The 24,634-nt window shown below is 33.6% G+C and overlaps 1 protein-coding gene across 1 annotated transcript; it reads left to right on the top strand.

The window, feature by feature from the left end:
* Positions 1–12,793: 12,793 nt before the first annotated feature.
* On the top strand, positions 12,794–18,043 carry LOC132729931 (uncharacterized). The gene is made up of 2 exons (XM_060715767.1): positions 12,794–16,972; positions 17,697–18,043. The coding sequence occupies exon 1, from the start codon at positions 12,794–12,796 to the stop codon at positions 14,957–14,959; it is 2,166 nt and encodes a 721-aa protein (XP_060571750.1). The 3' UTR covers positions 14,960–16,972; positions 17,697–18,043.
* The last annotated feature ends 6,591 nt before the right edge of the window (positions 18,044–24,634 follow it).

A 24,634-nucleotide genomic window follows, 5' to 3' on the forward strand; every position in this document is an offset into this window, starting at 1 on the left:
TATGAGCTGTTCTTATGAGATGCCATCTATATTAGCTATTTGCATAGTGGTGTATCTTGAATCGGTTTTAACTATTTCTTTCACTTAAGCAACACTCTTAACAGATGTTGCTGTTTTAAGCCAACGGGCTTGGGGTGCATCTTCAGTCGAAATTAATTAACCAACATTTGAATTTATTAAACCAACGAATAACTTATGAAAAAGACATTTCATTTTGTCCATATACAGGACAGACTTCAAAGATGTCTTTACATTCTTTACCAAGGAGTCAACGATTCTAAATATTAGATCGTACTTTCGTGACATAACAATCATTTCTTGTATTACAGTTTACAGGTAGACAATGCATATTCAGCTGAAAATGTATATCTACTCGATAACGTTAATTTCATCGTGTTTTTTTGTTGTTGCAATATTGAAAAATATAACGTTCTAGATGCATTCATATTTGACACTCCTTGTAGAATGCCATACATGTATATGTTACTCCATTGCGGATAAGTATATAAGGTGCATAAAGTTTAGTAAAAATACCCCCACCAACCAGCAAAACACCATTTGTCTGAGTCCGTTTTGACCTTTGGAAGTATTTCTTTACACCAGTATAAGGCACAAAGCTCTAACCCAAGGGTAAGGCCTCGAGAGACCCGCATGGTATGGTCTCTTTTTTTATCGTCGAATGGTTCTTTCTGTATATTAAGTGTATGAATTTACGTAAATAAAAACACCATTTTATATAGCCAACAGTAGAAGCACAATGTGTCTGATTTCGTGGCTAATGAACCATTCTTTAGTTTGGAGTTTACAACATAAGGCGCAAAGCTCTAACCCCAATGAATTGTCAGCCAGAGGCCCAATTGAAGAAAGCTTATGTGAGAGACCTCGATGCTATACTCGGTCGAATGCTTTAGAGTTATCGAAATTATTAAGTCATTTAAACAAAATACAAGAGTTACTAAACTGTGATTTAAAAAACAAGAATCTCATAAATATGATAACATGTATAATTTAAATAAGATTAGTATTGTCATGCATTGCTTGTATGTATATATATTTAGTGATTATTAATAGAAATGATTTGTTTCTAATATATATAATAGTAAGACAGTCTACATAGATGAAACAGTTTGTTTAGCCATAAGTAAAATGAATAAAACATTGACGGTGCTGTTGCTTTGTTAAGTTTTGATAAAAAGAATTGTCTTTGAGTATACTTGTATTCTGCATATTATCTTTTTATAAGAATAAGGATACACTGGTCAGTAATGTCTAACTGGAGCATCTAAATATGAATTAGTATTATTCTTATAAATGAATCTGTACGATAACGCATAAAACAATTCTCTGTTCATATTTTCTTTATTCTATTGATAGATGTCAAACTGCGATGTCTTCAGTCCTTGACAGCGATCCTCGTTAACTGTTCAGAGGCAAGCTGAAGAAAGAAACACAAATCATGATTATTGTCAAGACTTAATATATAAAATAAATTAAATAAACCTGGTGGCTCATGTAGCTGAATTTGAATCTATCTAGGTATATTTCATGTGTACATTCATAACTGAAATAAGGTTCTGCGGCAGACCTGGGAATTGTCGGCCATTAATGTAAAAAAATCGCTAAATGTCACTTGTAGTGAGTAGACTGTGGATTAGCACATTATAATCATCTTAAACATCTAATTTATGTTAGTATGGGACATACATTTAACAATTGTGGTAACTATCTATTAAATGATGTTTCATGCCAAATATCTACGCTCTAGCGCTTGTGCAGAGTGCAAGATTTCAACAAACATATAAGGAAAACCTATGCCCGCCGAGGCAGAGCCAATTTTGACTCCAGGACCACAATGCTATCAATCTATGGTATATGATTGTTTCAAACCAAATATCTAAGCTAAGCTAAAATATCTAAGGTTTCAGAGAAGAAGATTTTTGAAGTTTTTACTGATGTATATAAGGATAATCTCTAAGCCCGATGCAGGGTCAATTTGATCCCAGGGTTATAATACCAACCAATCTTGGTAGATATCTATCAGATAATGTTTCATATCAAGTATCTTAGCTTTAATGCTTGGGATTTCAGAGAAGAATATATAAGTTTTATTTGTTATATAAAGGAAAACACATGACCCCCATGGCGGTGCCAGTTTGAACACAAGGCCATGATTTGAACAATTTAAGTGGAGATCCATTTGGCTTCTAGAGGAGAATATTGGTAAGTTTTTATACTTCCTACAAGGAGTACAGTACGTAGCACCGCCCCTTCCTCGTAACGTACCTGAATCAGCCGTTCCTATTGTTTCACAATATCCGTTGATAAATCGTCGGAGCCCTGGGGCCAGGTTATTTAGTGCAACTGCTCCGTTTGGTGTTTCAAAGCTTGCACAACATTCGTTATCTCCAATACAGTCACTGGTAACAAGGCAATAACCCGCCAGTGCACCATGACCTGGGGCAGGTACAGACTGTTTCATATAGAAAAGATAAAAGATATAATATTTTCGAGTGAACATTTCTGCAGCTGACCAATTCCCAGTAAAAGCATAATTGTAAATTTACATAATTCTCATCCAATTAGCAGAAACAAGGGCATTTTTATTATGAAATTGCCCAAGTCTATTTGATGAAGGAACATACGCCTCAATTTGGCCGCCTACTTTTTGAATAGCATGCATATTTACCGAACACAAAAATCAGAAACCCAATATTTATACATATAAAACGTAATTAAAACAAACATTTATTCCAATCTATTTACAAGAACAAACATAACAGACAGGTTTAACATGGTCATCCTATGGCAAAAACATGATATATGAAATAAATGAATATCAGTTCTTTGGAAATTCACCCACTGCGGAAAATACATCAATGCAACGTGTCTTCATTGATATAAGGTTTCTATGTAAATATAGCCAACATCCGATGAATGACAGGCATTTGATCCCTAAGAATATGGTTGTGACGTCTTGGCATGCACTTTTTGCTTCGGTCGGTTACAGTCCGATATTGAATTTGTGTCGTATAATTGACCACTTGTGTTTTTATTTACAAGCAGTTTCGCATAAAGTTCTACTAACACCTATACATAACTTGATTTGTCAAACCGGTGGATATTTTTCTACAATTATTATAATAATATTGTTAATAAATAATTACAATGTAAATCGGATAGAGCATGGCTTCATTCTTTTTCCCGCGATTTTTATCTGTATTGTTTAAAACTTTTCATTTTGGATATAGATTGATTAAGATATAATTAAGCCAATGTTTTGCACAGAATACCGGTATCAATAAAAAAAAGCAATGCTAATTCTTGATATTCCAATTAAAAAAAATAAACACAAACAAAACAACTTAAATGCCGCGCAAAAGAAACGAGAGCGCAAAATACCAAATGCTTTCGTATTTTCTTTCTTCATATTGATAGATTGGTGCGTTCAATTACTAAAGATTAATTGATTTAGACTATATAATATCTATTGAGTAGCCAATTAGAAATATGTTGTAATTAATATAGATATGAGTTGATTTTAATCATTTTAGAAGCTAGAATCGGGTAACTTGTACAGCAGTATATTAGAAGCCTCAATGTACAATAATCAGAATCAATGACCTCGGAGGACCATAAAATAAAACAACATGTCCGGGGCAAGTTTGTATGGCTGTCACACGCACTTGACAAAGGCACACAAAAGTGGTCAAAACGTTGTACTTTGATAAATTTCTCCCTATGAATTTCACACAGGCGGACGCACAAACAAAGTTACCGAACGGTCTTCATTAGGACATACAATAGAAAAATGTAAATTAACTATGTCTTACCCAGGATCCTTGTAGTAAAAGACTGCAGCAGAGGAGATATAATTTCCAACACATTTTGTTCGTTACTTCACCTTGAAGTACTGAGCATTTGTAAGCGACAATATATGTACGTGGTTATTTTTATTAACCTAATTGATGGTAAAAACATACAACGGATATAATTTAGAAGTACTAAAACAGCAACAATTATAAAAAAAACAACAAAGAAAAACCATCAAAACAAAGAGTATAAATTAAGTAAGATGGAGTAACATTTTAACCACAAACAGGATTTATATGCCCTTTTTCGTCAAATGCAGAATAAAAATAATTGTTCGCTTCATAAAATCCAAGTAATTAGGTAAACAATTTTTAGATTTATAGTTTTGTTTGTGAAGGATGTGTCAAATAATATCCGGGAGTAGCCACTGCGTATAAAAAACGTGCATGTCAACTTTATCATTGTGTAAAAACAAGCATGGTGACCCTAGCAAATATAGCCAGCACATCTGTTAAAATAAATAGAAAAACAGAATCCGCGTAAGAACTTATTTATGATATGCCCAATCATTTTATTATTGACTTAATGTTTATTTACTGACAAAACTAGGAAACGATGTTTTAATTAATGTCAATGACACAGACTCTGGTTTAAGTTGTTTACTAAGTATAATTTATTACTCAAGTTGGTTATACGTCAACAGTTATTAATACTTGTAGACATGGAGGGAATTATTATTATTATCATCATGACCATTTCTAACAACATCATTTCTGTTTTTAACATTTTTATCATCATCAGTTTTGTCGTCATGGTTAACATTTAAACAATCACTTTTTAATCATTGACATTTCTATCTTCATTTTCATCACTTTTCTATAACTACCATTTGTATCATCTTCGTTTACATTACCACACCATTTTCAGCACTTTGACGCTTCCATCACTTTTCTGTTATAATATTTTCAGCACTATTTTCATCACTTTTCTATTGTTACTACCGTTTGTATCATTTTCGTTGACATAATCATCATCATTTTAACCACTATCACTTACATTCTAATTATATTATCTATCATCATTTTACTAACCTCCATGTGCACATGATAATCATAAATTGTCAGCTTAGCGCAGTAACAGTTTAAATCCTATTTAACCTGTTACTGCACTAAAGTGACGATTTATTCTTATCGCTTCTGTCACCGTCACCTATATGTCATCATCATTATCATCATCATCATCATCATCATTTCTAATCTCAATTCTGGGTAAGACATATTCAATTTACATGTTTTCTGTTATATGTCCGAATGAAGACTTTTCGTTTGTCCGTCCGTCCGTCTGTGTTAAAGTCGTAGAGAGAAATTGACTGTTGTCCTTGAAAAGGAATCCAAAACCTTTTTTGGTTGCCTAGTACGCCACTTCAGTGAACATTGTTATATTTTTCTCTCGTCCTTCAGGATCATTGACTCAAGCACTTTTACGTGATTGAAATTGAGTCCAATCATCATCATCATCACCATCATCATCATCATCACCATCATCATAGTCTTTTCTAATCTCAGGTGTCTGGGGTTCAAATTTCAGTCCTAGATTTTTTTTTTTTAATCAGTGATGTGTACATTTTGAATATGTAATAGTGTACATAACTGATATGTTAATGCAAGTAAGCAACTCTGGCCGAGCTAAAATTCCGTATGTATCATTATTCAAAATGTGATAGCCGAACATCTAGATGGTAAAAGTATTTTATGTTTTAACAATTGGTTTATACTCGTATATATCTTATTTCTGCCTTATCAGATACAACTATACACAGACACCAATTTAGTTTGCTTGCCATTCTTTATTATGTCGCTAAATCCACTAGATGTTTTTAAAGTTTTATATGCCATAATGTAAACCAAAAACATGACGGCTTCCTTTTGATGTTTTGCACAAAAATGTCTTGTTTGATTACTTACTGGAATACATTTTGTTTTTAAGAAATGGATTAGCATTTAATATTTTGTGGTACTGCACATAGATAAGACGTGATCTGTAAACCGTAAGTGAATGATAAATCATTCTCATCTTATACGTGACTTGTTATTTTTTTCATAAGTCTTGTTCAGTAAAACTAACTACGAAATGGACACATATTCATCTTAAAAGATATAACGTTGAAATTAAAAAGGGATAAAAAATATCGTTCAATTTATTATAGACAGGACTGATTTTAAGAAAATATGAATGCTAGAGGCATTTTATAGTACAAGTAATATCTTGAGTGTTTTAACCTAATATGGGTATGCTGAAGACGATGAGGGTGGATACCAAGAAAATAAAATTGACCTTCACCTTCAAAAGGTCAATTTAAAATGGCCGCTTAAAAAAACTAAAATAGGTCATTAAAACTATGATACAATATGATGCAATTAATTTATTGTCAAAATCAAATGATTATTCAATATGATCTGATTTTAATGAGATTGACCACCAAATAAAACGATAATAAGCCTAATGGCTCAATTAACAGTTATTTACAGTACTGTTTTACTAGCGCGTTAAGATTGAAAAAATCACTTTTTATGTTTTGTTTACTTGACTTATATTTAACAATAAACTTAGTTTCAAATCCTTCTTTATAAATATTACCAAAGAATAATTATTTCGTAATAACAAATTAATATTTCGTACATAAACGAATCAATAGTTCGTAATTAAGATTTTATATTTCGTTAAAACGAAATAATATTTCTAATTGGGAATTATTATCTCGTAAAAACGAATTCAATTCCGGGAGAAAGTGTGGAAAATGTCACTTCAGGTGTTCCGTAATTTTCAAAATCATTTTTGTGTCGCCTTGAAAAGGTGACATATAGGGGCTACTTTTGTCGGCGGCGTCGGCGGCGTCTGTGTCGGCGTCGGTGTCGGCGTCGTTGTCGGCGTCGGCGTCCCCTAAAGCTTGTCCGCATAACTCAGTCACTATAAGTCTGATTGACTTCAAACTTGGTATGCATGCTTCTTTTAATAACCCGAAGTGCAGTGCACAAGGACCGGTACTCTGCAGTTCTTATTTTTTGAGTTATTGCCCTTTGTTTATTTTCATACTTTAATTTTGTCCGGACCATTTCTCCTTAAGTATAAAAACTATGGACTTGAAACTTCATAGAATGATAGATCTCATTAAGAAGAAGTGCAGTGCACAAGAATCGGTACTCTGCATTTCTTAATTTCTGAGTTATGGCCCTTTGTTTATTTTCATACTTAATTTTTGTCCGGGCCATTTCTCCGAAAGTATAAAAGTTATGGACTTGAAACTTCATAGTATGATAGATCTCATTGAGAAAAAGTGCAGTGCATAAGAACTGATACTCTGCATTTCTTATTTTTTGAGTCATTGCCAATTGTTGATTTTCTTACTTTATTTTTGTCCTGGTCATTTCTCTTCAAGTATGAAAGCTATGAACTTGAAACATCATAGAATGATAGATCTTATTGATAAGAAGTGCAGTGCACAGAAACTGCTGCTCTGCACTTATTATTTTTTTAGTTATTGCTCTTTGTTATTTTTCCTATTTCATTTATGTCCTGGCCATTTCTCCTAAACTACATTGTTCACAAGGCGACACATCCGACTCGCGGAGTTCTAGTTTTTTAAGTTGTTCATTTTGTTTTCATATATTTTGCACTTATTATGGTATCTATGGTTTAAAATTAATATTGAAAGATTATTTTGAAATGTCAAAAATACCATTCCAATGCCATAAACAAAACACAAACCGAGACAAAAAGTGTTTTAAAATATATACTGCACCCCTCCCCCCAAAGAAAAAACAAAAACCCCAAAAAACAGTAGGTCTTAAAAAAGGCAACAGTAGGAATCGAACCATAGACCTCTCACACATCAGTCAATCACTTAACCGGCTGTGCTACTGCGGATAACGTTTCACAGTGAAAATTATCAAAAATATAATTTCACACTTTCCAATGACGAAACTATTTTCTTAAGATTTTCCCCATGTGGCACCTAAATTTTATTTTTGCTGGCAATTCTGACAATGTCAGGCTGTTTAGAGAAAAGCAAAGCTGAAATTGATAAATAACTTAAATGTTAAAAGTAATAAAAAGAAGAAAACTTACTTCTATTCATCCAAATTACCAATCAGCAAAATTAATATCGTCTCTTAATTTTTTTATTTCATTTTACAGTCTGAAAAATACATTCTTTCCACATGCAAAACTGCTCTTTATGGCATTCGGGCATATTTCCTACGAGCAATAACTGCCGTATGCTTTATGAAAACTTGAAAAGCAATGACAGCCATCAGCCCGAAGAATAAGTAAACAACCCAGCGTTCGTAAGGCAGCCTTTCAACAATTCCAAGTTTCCAATTTCCTAGCCACTTTTTAAACACATCTGTCAACACTTATTTATTGTCTGTTACAATCCTCAAATAAGTTTTCTTTCTTTTAAAAAGGTGTATGACTAACAAATCCAAATGATATCCCTCTGAATCAAACATAATTATTTTCCTTCCGTGAAATACACAACTTTTAAAAATGGCCGCCGCTTACATTTAACAGAGCCATGTCTAATATACTGTGCATTCGCAGTAAGTAACAGAAATATGGATGGATGGTTGGACTTTTTCTCCTACAAAAATGGTTTGTTTTTATTACATGTATTAAAATAAGCGATCATTCAAGTTTTTTTTAATAAAATGAATAATAGCATCGCCATTTAACGTTGATTCTCGAACTTGTATTCAGCCCAAAACTTCTTGTATTTTATGAGAAATTCGACTAATACATGTACATAATAGAGGCTACCAGTGGGGAAAGCAGATTTTAATATTAAAGTTAATATCAAGGAAATTTCGTTTTAACTTATTTTTAAGCATAAAATAAAAAGAAAATTGGTTTGTTTGTTGTGTCAGATGTAATTTTATTTCATCTCGTGAACTTCAAAAACAGTATTCTCACTCGTGGCTACGCCACTCGTGGGAATACTGTTTTTAAAGCCCACTCGATGAAATAAAATTTCATCTTACACACAAACAAACAAATATCCTCTATATTCTCCATATTTATTCTCACGAAATCGTAGTGGAATGTAATATTTCAATGAATGCTGTATTGTATTCATAATTGACAGGTAAATAAAATAAGACAATACAAAATAAGCAATTAGGCTGTCACAAAGTGAAAGTACGTTTGTAAAATATTGCATTATATTTTCACGCCGAACCTCATTTTTACTCTATATTCATTGTTGTAATATTGCATCATCTTTTGTTTAATTTAGAGTTTTCGGGTGAAATTATTATTTAGAGTATTTTTATGGTTTGCATAAATTTCCATGTATCAATTTAAACATTTTGCCGTTTATTTCACAAAAATCCTTTCAGTAATAAGAAAGTTACATTTTTGTTTTATGAACCAGTTATATGTATTATGTCTGTATTTGAAGGACGGGCCTTTATTTTACATAACTATTTTTTCCCGCCGTCCCAGCTTTATTTCGTGCAAATCGATTTTTCATGTTTTGCACGATTTGTTTTCCCGCTCAGTACTCAGTAGTTTGCTAATATATTGACTAAATTTTAAGTGACATACTGCAATGCACTGGACGTTATACAGGTCACTATGACGGTGACAGACAAATTATATTTGTCATAAAATTACAGCTTGTACAAGGTAAATTTAATTTTCTAGTGATTTTGTTTCATAAATTTTTGCTATTTCGTAAAATACTATTTTCTATTAGAATTATAGTTTATTTGATTCAGGTTTAGTTATTTGGCAGTAATTTATTGTTTTCTCAATTTTCTAAATTTTTGCAGATTAAATTTTAAAAGCTCTTTTTATTCTAGTGTTTCGCTATTGCAAATTTATACCGAGACATGTTAATTGATGTATGTTAATTGAAGTTTTAATTATATTGTAATTGTATAGGAGCTATGAATATTTTATAGATATATATATATATATCTATTCATAAATAATTTATTATGGTTCTACCGTATTTGTGTAACTTTATGTAAAATGCTGCAGTATCGTAATGATTTGTTTCAATCAATTTAATTTACGTTATCATCTTACTTCATTTCATCAGTTTTTGTTATAAGTAAATACAACGTATCTCTAGAGAAGGATCTTCAGTGGCATGATTGGAAGACGTTTATTTATTGGTGGTTATTATGTGGCGTATATTTGAATATATTTGAAACGCAGTATTATGCGGATGTGATTGAATTTTTGTTCCACGGAATGTATGGTGTACTATAGTGGACATTTTGTTTATTCAAAGAAGCACGTTATTTTATTGGAAACCGACAAAGGTCGAGTCTTTTCCAAGGGACTTTATTATACCCTTATGTTTGATTATCATGGAACTTATCATGTTTTATACTTTGTAGCTTCTTATTTGAGGACACCCCGAAGATGACACGGGCCCTCCACACGTATGTCCATGGCTAAAGGGTGACGCATGCCCTTGTTCAGGATCCTATCAACTGTGCCAACACTGTAGGAAGTACAGTTACGCTTGATAAGATTTTTATACAAGACGCCCGCCATTGTGACGAATTTTGTTCAACAACGCCACCACTTTATTGAAGCATCATGACAGAAACTTTACGAGAGAAATAGACTGAGATACGTTGATAGTGTTTGTTTGTGCAGTGACTTATCATAGTAGTTTATCATATATAATCATTTTTCATTTATAAATATTCATTTATGTAAATAAATTTGTATATATTTTTCTGTTCTGAGCTGTTGGTTGTTAAAGATAGCAATTGTGGTCGGCCTGGTATCCCATCGTAGTCCCTATTGTGACATTTGGTGACCCCGACGTGATTGGATACCGGTTGACTATAGTTGTTATCTGAAACAAACCACACTCATTTTACTGCAGCTAGGTTATATAGTTAACACTAGAAACTTTGGTTTTTATTTTAAGTAAAAGTTTTATTTACAATTAAAAGTTAAATTTAGTTTACTTAAAGGTAGTTAAATTTTGTATCACTTTTATTTATTTTTTTATATTTAGTGTGATTATAATTTCTTAACATTTTCAGATTGATACCGTGACAAATGAAACGGACTTGTGTGTGTGACAGCTATCTAGCTGAGAGGTTATAACAGCCACACAGACCCGACAGTGGACGTTTTAGGGTGAGTTCGTTCCATTTTCCTCCTTTTAGGTGTCACTTTATGATGAGACCACCAGTTTTGTAATCTGAAAGTGACCTTTCGGTAAAACACCGGAAGTACACATATACACACATACACTCTGCAATGTAAGGTACTACCCGCCTTGTGTACTTTTTTCTAGATAAAGAAACTGTGTCTGCTTTCTAGGTGAACATTTAATTTATTGTGTCATTTACAATTTTACTTTGTGTTTACTTTGTGTTTACTTTGTGTCTGTAGTATATTGAAACTGCCATATACCTTTTATATTTTTGCACTGTGGGGTAAGTGCTACGCGACATTGAGTTTTGGGTCGTAGTTTGGACTTTGAAGTTTAAAGTATTTTGAACAGTTTTAATTATTGCCTACTGTCTACTGTACACTTAAGATTATTATTATACAACCTTAGTGAGATACTTAGATGAGTTTGAAACTTAGTGTTTGTAGTGGTGAGGTATAGTGTTTAGAAATAAATGATACATTGTTTATTTTAGTACTGTGTACAGTGAAGGTACATTTTGATTATAGCGCTAGAGTGATAAATGCTTTTAATTTTTATGGTGTTACACTGAAGTGTGAGTGTTATAGTGCACCGTGATTAGTGAATATAGCGTTTTGTGTTTAAGGGTTGTAGTGTTACCCTTTAATGATACTTTGATATCATTGTTCTACCTCACGGTAAGATTTTACTTGTATCCTAAGTTGTTGTTGTAGTAGTGTTACAGTGTAGAAATATACATAATAAGTTCAAGATGACTAGTGTAAATGAGTTGATGAAGGTAGGTCAGGAGTTAGGGTATACAGATGAGGCTTTGAGAAACTTTGTTAAAGAAGAACAAGCAAGAGAGCGTGAAGAAAGACATAGTAGGTTAGAAGCTGAGAAGGAACGTTTTGAAGCTGAGAAGGAACGTTTAGAAGCGGAGAAGGATAGGTTAGAATTAGAAGCTAGGTTAGCAAAAGAGAAGTTAAGTAATGAGAAAGAGAAGTTAGATTATGAGTTCCAGATTTCTAAGGAGAAGTTAGAAATAGAGATAGAAATGGAAAAAGAGAAGTTAAGTAATGAGGCTAGGGTTGCAAGGGAGAAGTTAGATTATGCTCGTCAGTTAGAAAGAGAGAAGGAGGAAGCAGAAACGAGGAAGTTAGATACAGAACATAAGATGAAGATAGAGTTAGATATGTTAGGTAAGAAGAGTGTAGGTAAGGTACAGGTTAAGATGACTCCATTTGAGGAAAAAATTGATTCTATGGATGCGTATTTGAATGTTTATGAAACTTTTGCGTCTGCTCAGAATTGGGAACATGAAATGTGGTCACTAAACTTACCGTTTCTGTTAAAAGGTACTGCTAGGGAGGTATTTGATAGGCTTCCATTAGAAGATAGGACGGATTATGATAAGCTGAAAGATGCTTTGTTAAGGCAGTTTGAGTTGACTGATGATGGGTATAAGAAGAAGTTTAGGACTGAAAGGCCCCGTGAAAATGAGACTTTTGTTATGTTCCTAGCTAGAATTTCTAGATACTTAGATGGTTGGTTAAGATTGAGTAAGGTGGAGAAGACTTATGAAAAGTTGTTAGACTTCATAGTAAGGGATCAATTTTTAGATATCTGCAATAGAGAACTATATCAGAACCTTAGTAGTAAGAAGTTGTTTTCAGCCCGTGAAGTAGCGGAAGATGCAGATTTGTTTGCCAAGACTAGAGGAGGTCCGAAGTATGTAGTGAATCATGGAATTAAAGAAAGAGCTAAGCCTTATGCACTGCGAGTAGACCTGTAGATAGAAATCAAGGTAGTAGTTATCGTATGCAAAGAGGTAACGATAGACTGGTAAATAGAGGTAGAGCATCTCAGCAGTATGAAGGTTATAAATGCACATATTGTGGTCGTTTAGGGCATACAGCATTTTTCTGTAGAAATAAGGCTACAAATAAAGCTAACGCAGCGGAAGACATAGAACCGAACTCAATGAATCCAAGTAAGAATGATAATAGTTATCAGGGTAATAGAAGGCGAGGAGGTTATAGAGGTAGGAGTAGAGGTAGAGGAAGAAATAGAGATGCAGATTCGAAAATTTCGATGCCGAGATCAGATAGTGGTAGTAGTTTGATAGAACTTGGGGATTTTGAAGACGTGGGTACAGTTACTATAAATTCATGTCCGACAACTAGAGGTATATGTAATGGTAAAGCTATAGTTGCAATGAGAGATACTGGGTGTACATGTGTCATAGTACGAAGGAATTTGGTAAATGCAAATCAATTATTAGGGAAGTCCAGACGATGTAAGTACATTGATGGTAGTGAGCACAGATTAGAAATGGCGTTAATTGATATTGATTGTCCGTATTACAGGGGTACTGTACAAGCACTATGTGTAGATAATCCTACAAATGATGTAATTATCGGTAACATAGAGGGTGCTGTAGAACCAAATTTTAGTAAGTTAGCTTCAGCAGTAGAAACAAGATCGCAGAGTAAAGTTAAAGCTCATAGAAGACTTAAAGTTCCTTCACAGATTTTAGACATCACTAATGTAGAGTTTGTAGAGAAGCAGCAGGCAGATAGTTCATTAGATGGATGTAGAAAGAAAGCAGAGGAAGGTACTGTTAGAAACTGTAGAGGTAAAGGGCAAGTGAAGTTTCAGGTCAGGAATAAGATGTTGTTTAGAGAGTTTACGGCAGGAAATGGTGACGTAAGTAGGCAGTTAGTAGTTCCTAAGGATCTTAGGGAGACTGTGTTAAAAGTAGCGCATGACTCGCTTTTGGCAGGACATCTTGGTATTAGGAAGACAAGTGATAGAGTCTTAGGGGAGTTTTATTGGCCAGGTGTTCTTGTAGAGGTTAGACGATATTGTCAGTCTTGTGATATTTGTCAACGTACTATTTCTAAAGGTAGAATAAGTAAGGTAACTTTAGGTAAGATGCCTTTGATTGATACTCCTTTTAAGAGAGTTGCCGTTGACATTGTTGGTCCGATCGAACCTATGACTGATAGAAAGAACCGATATATTTTGACCATGGTAGACTATGCTACCAGATATCCTGAAGCAATTGCATTGCCTAGTATAGAGACTGAAAGAGTAGCCGAAGCATTAGTTGACATGTATAGTAGATTAGGTGTTCCAGAGGAAATGCTTACAGATTGTGGATCACAATTTACTTCACAGATTATGAATGAGGTTAGTAGGTTGCTGTCTCTTAGACAGTTAACAACTACACCGTATCATCCGATGTGTAATGGTTTAGTGGAGAAATTTAATGGTAGTTTAAAGCAGATGTTGAAACGGATGTGTAGTGAAAGACCTACAGATTGGGATAAGTATTTGAATGCTATGTTGTTTGCGTATCGGGAAGTTCCACAAGAGAGTTTAGGATTCTCGCCATTTGAATTGTTATATGGACGTAGTATAAGAGGTCCAATTACCATTTTGAGAGAGTTATGGTCAGGAAAAGCAGAGAATGACGAAGTTAAGACAACTTATCAGTATGTAGTTGATTTGCAAGAAAGACTAGAAAGTACATGTAAGATAGCACAGCAGGAGTTAGAGAAGAGCAGTATTAGGTATAGAAAGTATTACAACAGGAAAGCTAGAGATAGAATTTTTAAGAAGGGAAATAAAGTACTGGTTCTTATACCTACAAAACGCAATAAGTTGTTGTTACAATGGAAAGGTCCATTTGTAGTTTCCGAGGTCGTGAACAAATTAGATTATCGGATAGACATAGGTAACAATAAGATCAAAACTTTCCATGCCAATATGCTGAAGGAGTATGTTGAAAGAAATTTCGAACCAGAACGAGGTGCATTGGCAAAGGTAAGTGCAGCTGTTGTAGAAGCGGAAAATGGGTATGATAGATTAGAGGAAGATGATAGTTTAGAAACAAGTTACCAAGATGATAGTGACATATTGTTGTGTCCATTGAAGAAAGGTTCAGAGACATATAAAGATGTTCAGGTCAATCCTGACTAACAAACAGATTGTAAGACTCGGATTGCAACCTTGTTAAAGAAATTTTCAGATGTTTTAACAGATATACCCGGAAATACGTCATTAGTTCAGCATGACATTAAGTTGACTACGTCAGAACCGGTAAGGACTAAGGGTTATCCTATTCCTTTTCACTCACAGCAGATAGTAAAGGAAGAAGTTGATAAAATGCTAGAGTTGGGAGTTATCGAACCTTCTAATGCTCCGTTTTCTAGTCCAATTGTCCTTATCAGGAAAAAGGATAACACGATTAGGTTCTGTATTGATTTTAGACAGATCAATAAATGCACGGTATTTGATGCGGAACCGATGCCCAATATGGAACAGATATTTTCGAAATTATCAAAATACAGGTATTTTTCGAAAATTGACCTTAGTAAAGGATACTGGCAAGTTCCTTTGTCTGACAATGCAAAACCTTTGACCGCATTTGAAACCCCGTCGGGACTTTTTCAATTCCGGAAAATGCCCTTTGGTTTAGTCAATGCCCCTGCAACATTCTGTAGACTGATGAGAAAGGTTTTGAAAGATCTAGATCACTCAGATAGTTTTATAGATGATATTTTGGTCTATACAGTCACATTGCCAGAGCATATCAATGCATTGTATGAGTTATTTACCCAATTAAGAGAGTCTAGGCTTACTGCTAGACCGTCCAAGTGTTTCATATGTTTTGAAAAATTGGAATGTTTAGGTCATATGATAGGAGGTAGTAAGTCCATTGAACCTGTTCTCAGTAAGGTCAAGGCAATTCAGGAGACCGAGAGACCCATGACTAAGCGAGGAGTCCGGCAATTTTTAGGGGTTGTGTCTTGGTACCGGAAGTTCATCCCTAACATTGCCGCCATTGCTGTTCCGTTGACCGATTTGACAAAAAAAGTTTCAACCAAATCGTATTGAATGGGGTGAAAGTCAGGAAAAGGCTTTTCAGACTCTTAAGGCTAGTTTGACCGGTCCGCCCATTTTGAAAATTACCAGATTTAGACAAGATATTTATTCTCAGAGTTGATGCTTCTGATTGTGGATTAGGATCTGTATTACTTCAAGAACAAGGTGAGGAGAAATTTCCAGTAGCTTATGCCAGTAGAAAGTTGATACCAAGAGAACAGAAGTATTCTGTAATAGAGAAGGAGTGCCTTGGTATTGTTTGGGCAATTTCTAAATTTCACAGATACTTGTTTGGTAAGGAATTTATTCTAGAGACAGATCACCAGCCGCTTTTGTATCTTAACAAGGCAAAGTTAAGTAACTCTAGGATAATGAGATGGTCTTTGCTTTTGCAGCCATACAGGATGAGGATTAGAGCAATCCCAGGTAGAGAAAACATAGGTGCAGATTATTTAAGCAGGGTATAATGTAGAGTGTAGTGTAGTATTTATGGTGGTTATGAATATGGTGTACAGTATTTCTACTTACATTTTTGCAATTTGTCGTTTTCACTTTGTTGTATTTAAAGAAAATTTATCAATTTTCTTATTTAAAGGGGGGCGTAAATGTCACAAAGTGAAAGTACGTTTGTAAAATATTGCATTATATTTTCACGCCGAACCTCATTTTTACTCTATATTCATTGTTGTAATATTGCATCATCTTTTGTTTAATTTAGAGTTTTCGGGTGAAATTATTATTTAGAGTATTTTTATGGTTTGCATAAATTTCCATGTATCAATTTAAACATTTTGCCGTTTATTTCACAAAAATCCTTTCAGTAATAAGAAAGTTACATTTTTGTTTTATGAACCAGTTATATGTATTATGTCTGTATTTGAAGGACGGGCCTTTATTTTACATAACTATTTTCCCGCCGTCCCAGCTTTATTTCGTGCAAATCGATTTTTCATGTTTTGCACGATTTGTTTTCCCGCTCAGTACTCAGTAGTTTGCTATATATTGACTAAATTTTAAGTGACATACTGCAATGCACTGGACGTTATACAGGTCACTATGACGGTGACAGACAAATTATATTTGTCATAAAATTACAGCTTGTACAAGGTAAATTTAATTTTCTAGTGATTTTGTTTCATAAATTTTTGCTATTTCGTAAAATACTATTTTCTATTAGAATTATAGTTTATTTGATTCAGGTTTAGTTATTTGGCAGTAATTTATTGTTTTCTCAATTTTCTAAATTTTTGCAGATTAAATTTTAAAAGCTCTTTTTATTCTAGTGTTTCGCTATTGCAAATTTATACCGAGACATGTTAATTGATGTATGTTAATTGAAGTTTTAATTATATTGTAATTGTATAGGAGCTATGAATATTTTATAGATATATATATATATCTATTCATAAATAATTTATTATGGTTCTACCGTATTTGTGTAACTTTATGTAAAATGCTGCAGTATCGTAATGATTTGTTTCAATCAATTTAATTTACGTTATCATCTTACTTACTTCATTTCATCAGTTTTTGTTATAAGTAAATACAACGTATCTCTAGAGAAGGATCTTCAGTGGCATGATTGGAAGACGTTTATTTATTGGTGGTTATTATGTGGCGTATATTTGAATATATTTGAAACGCAGTATTATGCGGATGTGATTGAATTTTTGTTCCACGGAATGTATGGTGTACTATAGTGGACATTTTGTTTATTCAAAGAAGCACGTTATTTTATTGGAAACCGACAAAGGTCGAGTCTTTTCCAAGGGACTTTATTATACCCTTATGTTTGATTATCATGGAACTTATCATGTTTTATACTTTGTAGCTTCTTATTTGAGGACACCCGAAGATGACACGGGCCCTCCACACGTATGTCCATGGCTAAAGGGTGACGCATGCCCTTGTTCAGGATCCTATCAACTGTGCCAACACTGTAGGAAGTACAGTTACGCTTGATAAGATTTTATACAAGACGCCCGCCATTGTGACGAATTTTGTTCAACAACGCCACCACTTTATTGAAGCATCATGACAGAAACTTTACGGGAGAAATAGACTGAGATACGTTGATAGTGTTTGTTTGTGCAGTGACTTATCATAGTAGTTTATCATATATAATCATTTTTCATTTATAAATATTCATTTATGTAAATAAATTTGTATATATTTTTCTGTTCTGAGCTGTTGGTTGTTAAAGATAGCAATTGTGGTCGGCCTGGTATCCCATCGTAGTCCCTATTGTGACATAGGCTGCGTATACAAACAAATAAAATATTGTTGTTCCAACATGCAAAAGCGGGATTAAATATGCGCAAAATCACCACAAAATCTTTTATAAGGCGACATGTGACACATAATAAATTTATCTATAAAATAAAAGATACCACCTTTATTAGGCCTTTCTCCAGAAACTAACTAAAGACATAATAATTACATAATTGCACGTATTAAAAAAATGAAATAAGGCAGTACAAAATTTTAAGAATATAAGCTTGTAATATGTTTATCCTTCTTAAAACATTATCAGGATCAAAAACTTTTTGTAACCCAAATATCTAAGACATTATGGCTCTATCTCAATCTATGAAAGTTGTTTTCTGTCTATATTCTGTACCCAGGTTTATATATACAAATGTGTTGAGTGTTGAGCAAACTAGGTAAAAAATATCCAACTTACAAATTTACAATCCTACTTTTTAAATGGTTACAACAACTTTCTGTCCCATTCTTTTATAAATAAATAAAGAGCCGTTTTCAGCACATTGTGAACATTACACATGTATGCTGCATGTAAGCTTTTTGTGTGTTGTTTTGTTTGTATTTGTTGTTTTCTGCCGAAAATAATATCTGCAGAATTCATTTTTTAGATTCAATTATAACTGCATTAAGGTATACGATGGATAATCGATAATATTAAAAAGTCGTCTTAAACTTAGAAGTGTATACTTTATCACATTCTTAACAAAAATACAGAAAAGAACAAATGTTTACCATCTTGTTTAAAAATAAGTGACGATTTAATTTAAAATTTAAAGTTTAAGTTAAAACCAACAACAACAACAACAATAACAACACCATATTTTCATCGAGTCATTAAATGTCTGAAACCTGATTATTGCTATGTGTGCTTGCTACACCATGGCAGCTCTCGAAAATTTTGGAATTCAGTCACGGTTTTGGGAAAATTCTACAAGACGATTATCACATCATTTAATAGACATTACAATTCCGGGTACCCTCCAATAAATTACCAGGATATCTTAAAGTAACAGCAATGTTATCTATAAAAATATTACTTAAATCGAGTAATATTTTCTTTGACCATATATCAAAGTCACGTGGGTTGGCTTCATAGTAGAGGTGTTAAAATATAATTGTAATACACCCTTTGTTAACCATTGAAATAGTATTTAATGTATAAAGGACTTTCAAAAATGGTTATTATTCAGAGCGGGCGCTATGGTGCAGTGGTAACACTGTCTGCCTACAAATCAAGGGGTCGTGAGTTCGATCCCCCGCTACTCCACTGAACGAATAAAATGACTACAAGACTGACACAACCAGGACATCGACACAGCATGACGGCAACGATAGAAGACCTTAACGGAACAGGTAACAAGTACCGAAAGTACAAGACCGAAGACGACGACCGATAACAGAAGGAAGAACGGAGACAAGAACTGACAAACAGCGAACAGAGACGAGGACCGATAACAGAAGTACAAGAGACAGGGACCGATAACAGAACAACTAACAACAAGCGAACCGAGACAGGTACCGATAACAGAAGAACTGACAACAAAACAACGGAGACAAGGATTAATAACAGAAAAATAGAGACGAGAACCGATGACAGAAGAACTGCCAACAAGCGAACAGAAACGTCAACCGATAACAGAAGAACAGTGACAGGGACCGAAAACAGGAGAACTGACAACAAGCGAACAGAGACGAGGACCGATAACAGAACAACAGAGACAGGACCGATAACAGAATAACAAACGGGAACCGATGACAGAAGAATTAACAAGAAAACGGAGACCAAGACTGATTACAGAAAAATAGAGGAGAACCGATAATAGAAGAACGAAGACGACGACCAATAACAGAAAAGCAGAGAAAGGAACGATAACAGAACATCTGACAACAAAAGAACTGAGACCAGGACCGATTACAGAAGAACGAAGATCACGACCAATAACAGAAGAACTGGCAACAGAGAAATGCGACGAGAACCGATACCAAAAGAACAAAAACGACGACCGTTAACAGAACAACGAACACCAAAACCCAAGAGTACCCAGAGAAAGGTGCATTTAATTAATGTAAATATTTTACATGCACACGTTTTAACCCCCTCACATACGCACGCTGTGCAAATATAAGTAGGAATCTGAGTAGCCACTCTATATGCTTGCAATGTAGCAAAAAGTGCAGGGAAGAGAGTAGTGTTCGCTGCGTAAAACCTAAATATATGATGGTTCAAAGGAGTAGGGACTTTCTAGAAATTTTATCTCTTACATTCTAGTCTGTTATGCCTTAAAATTTTCAGTACTAACTTTAATATTACTTCTATATTACTATTATATTGGCCTATAGAAAAATGCCCGCCATCTTAGATTTTTCGGCCATATTGGATTGTTTTGTTTTTTTTTAAATTCTGTTTTGGTGTCGAATTTGTTTTTACCTAAACATGCTTTGTGACAAATTTCAGGCTTTTCCTCTCCTTAAAATTTTTATTTGATATATCATCCATTTATGATAAAGAAATTTGGCGGCCATTTAAGTGGTCATTTGAAATGACCATTTCAATGGTCAAGATCAAGTTTTTCATTTTGGTATCCACCTTTATCGGATTCAGCATACCTTAAATAAGTAAAATACACCAAGATACCACTTGTACTACAAAATGCCTCTAGCATCTTATAGAGAGCCAAATTCTCAAGATCAGTCCTGTCTATTACTCGAAGTTGATCTGGACTATTTCCCCTGACTGTTGTATGAGTATGCTGTTTTTTTCCATACAATTTATTGGCTCGATTAATAAATGAAAGATCTAGGGTTCGGTTCCCATATTTGTGCATCTTTAATTTCTTTTTATCGATATGAACATTTTAGCCAATGTTTGTTATACATTATTGAGTTATATATGATGTATAATGTACAAATCTAAATAAAGTATCTGTTCTGTTCTGATAATAATAGATGGGATAATAATGATTTCTTGATGATAAAGTAAGACAACAAATGATTGATAAATCTAAGCTACTTTATTCACATAGATATACCATTAAATTTGCAGTGAATAATATAAATAATAATAAAGATTTGAATGCACAATGTTCAAAGAAATATTTTTAAAATAAAGGGAAAAGAATGCAAAAATCAAACAAATAAAATAAATAAATGAAATAATAAATAAATGAAAATAAAGTATTTTTAATGAGATTAAAGATAAAAGTAACATGGCTACTCAACATGGGTAAACAATATGAGCCGCGTCACGACAAAACCAACATAGTGCGTTTGCGACCAGCATGGATCAAGACCAGCCTGCGCATCCGCGCAGTCTGATCTGGATCCATGCTGTTCGCTTGCCAACCCTATTACAAGTAGAGAAACTGATAGCGAACAGCATGGATCCTGATAAGATTGCGCGGATGCTGGTCGCAAACGCACTATGTTGGTTTTGTCGTGACACGGCTCATATCATCTTTCAAAATCTGTGATCATTTTTTCAAATGCAAAAGATACATTATCACTTGAGTTTTGTCATTCAGTCAACCGTTTGAAAATATCTTTTATTTAGTGACATATCAGATCGTTAAACTAATGATATACATTTATGACGAAATATCAAAGTTTTAATTAAACCCTAAACAAACAGATGTAGCAAACAAACAAAAGCACAAAGAATATCATAATTTAAGAATTTCAAAAATGGTCACGATTAAAGAGCACTAATGACAGAACGAATAAATAGATTAATCAATCAATCAATCAATCAATCAACAGAACAAACGAATAAAAAAACAATCAATCAAACAATAAAACAAGCAAGCAATCAAGCAAGCAAGCAAATAAACAAACAATGGCAACAAAAAATAAAAGAAAAATTAAAATATAATAAACATAAGAAAACAAGAAAACAAAAACTTAAAACTGGTCGCAACGGTCGCAACTCCTAGCACAATTTGTTCTTGCGTAAGAATTTTTATATTTTCCATCGCAGAATCCAGAAATGATGTTCTTCAGTGACTTGCAGTTATCTATTTGATCTTTGCACGGAGCAGCTACAATAAAATAAAAATAGCATAAATAATTCGTATAAAACTCCACATTGGTCATTATTGCATAAAATTCTGTTAGCATGAGGACATGCCACCGTCTGTAACATTTTTTCATCATTTCGTATGGATGTAAAAGGAAGAAACATTCAAATTAAGTTTAATTTAACCACAATTATAAATAATTATATAAGTATATTACTTATTCCATAGACGATGTATGAACGAACTAAGTTTGAATCGGGGTATTTGTGGTCATAGGTTGTTTCCTAAATGGATACCTACGTTTTCAGATATAAACCATAACGAGGGAATTGACGTAATTGTAAGAAATGAGGATTTTTAAAGAAATAATATATAAAGATATAAATTCTTGTGTAACCGTTTTAAACCAATGGTAAGATTCCACTATTTCAGTTTGAAAGCAATGGTAAAATTCCCCTATTACACATAAAAACAAGATAGCAAGCAAATATTGCTCACTTTACATGATTATGTATATCTGTTGCTCTGGTAAAAGCAACATTTACGTGGGTAGTGTCACTGTTCTTTTTCTTGATCATTTAAACTGGAAGCCGTCGTTGTATAGCCGCAAAGGGATTGCGAGCTTAAAGTGATATTATGCTCATTTTTTCATTGTCAAGTTGAGGTGAATTGACTATATACTTCAAAAGATTGACTGTTATAATGGTAGTTGACCAGCAGTTGATATTGGAATAGATTTAAGTTAAAATAAAACTCTGCCTGAAATATAAAAAGACTTTGGCCATGTGAATAACTTATCCGTTCATTGGGGTAAATTTAAAAAAAGATGTTTAGGAATTATGGCAAAATGTAATCTTATTTTGACTTTCACCTGGTCACTAACTATATCCACTTGGATAGGCATATTTTCACTTAAACGTTCAAAAACCAAATCCTATATTTTAGATCCATTTTGAAATTAGTGTTTACCTGTTCGCGGGTACTGACACATGACTTTGAATTTGTCCCGGCATGCCACATCTTTCCATTCACATTTCTCATTAATTGTAACACAATATTTAGATGGTTCTTTGCCTGTTGAAAGCATGAAACGAGTATAATTACAGTATGAATTGCACAAATCATACACTGGACATATATGGTTTTATTAGCATTGTTTGTGGCAGAATGACGTTATGTGATTTTTAAAGCTTTTTTTCTTGCCCATTTATTAGTACATGTAATTGACTTCGCGGATCATGTTTTTGATGGTTGCAAGAAAAGACAAGCAAAGTTTTTTTTAAAGAACATGTCTTCTTCAATAACAATTAAAAACATGATACAATGAGATTATACTTTGAGATTATACTTTAAACATATTGTATTTATTTTCTTTGCTTGAAAAAACTGTATTCCTTGGATTTCTTGCGTATTCTGGTTTATCAAATAAGAGGTACAGTAAGTTTGGAGAAAGACATATAAAGTTAATAACCTCCTGCCCAATTACTGTAAGCCACAGAGGTCTGCAATTCTCCGTTTCCCCAAGTATAGACACCTCCATCTACATCGTAACTTAAGTCCATCCACACAGGTTTACATGTTTTACTGTAATTATGATAATATTCCAAGCAAACATGTTTTAGCTAGCAACAATAAAATACCTCAAAAATATTAAAGGCGTCTTAATTAAAAAGAGATTCAATGGACTGTTAAGTATATCTTATGTCTCTAAGATCACCTTAAGATATATTTTATCATTATAACGGAAACAATTGAATCTAATCTAATGGTCAAACAATCTGAAATTATTGTATTTATTGAATGTTCTTTAATTTTGTTTTCGTTGATATAATATAATGAAACACCGGAGAGCATCGTTAAGGCTCTGGTCTAGAAATCCATAGGTCGCATGAAAGATCACCCGCTTCACCACTAAAAATACTAATGTTCTTTTGGATGAGACCTTAAGAAGTCCCATGAATCGTCGCTCTACAACGCGCATGAAAACGAACGAGGGTCGTCTCTTGAACGGGCTGTTTTGTCCATGCACTATCCCAAAAATAACAATATTATAACAACATCCAAGGGTGTTACACATGTGGTTGTCATAAAACAGACTGTAAATGACACAGAAAGATAATGATAATCGATTATAATTATAACCGCCTACCCTTGGCCTTTATGCTTACCCTCCGTTATTCAAGAAATCTCTAACAAATGCATTGCTCCACTGATATTCCTTGAGAAGACTGCACCCTTCACACAAACCTTTGCAGAAATTATTGGCAGCTTCTTGCTTCATTTCGTCATTAAAGAATTTATAGCACCCATTAGCGAAACTTGTCCACCCGGGTTTGCAAGCTGAAATATAGCACGTGGTATTATAATAATGGAACATTTCTATTTGCTTAACCAGAAAAATGCGATGAGCTCATATCAGCTTTTGTCAAATGCACAGTGAAATTTACTGAGTATGGTCAAAATTCAGGTTAGTTAATGTCTACATTTTCAA

This window comes from Ruditapes philippinarum, unplaced genomic scaffold (assembly GCF_026571515.1).
Source record: "Ruditapes philippinarum isolate M1 unplaced genomic scaffold, ASM2657151v2 ctg522_1_1_1_1, whole genome shotgun sequence".
NCBI lineage: Eukaryota > Metazoa > Mollusca > Bivalvia > Venerida > Veneridae > Ruditapes > Ruditapes philippinarum.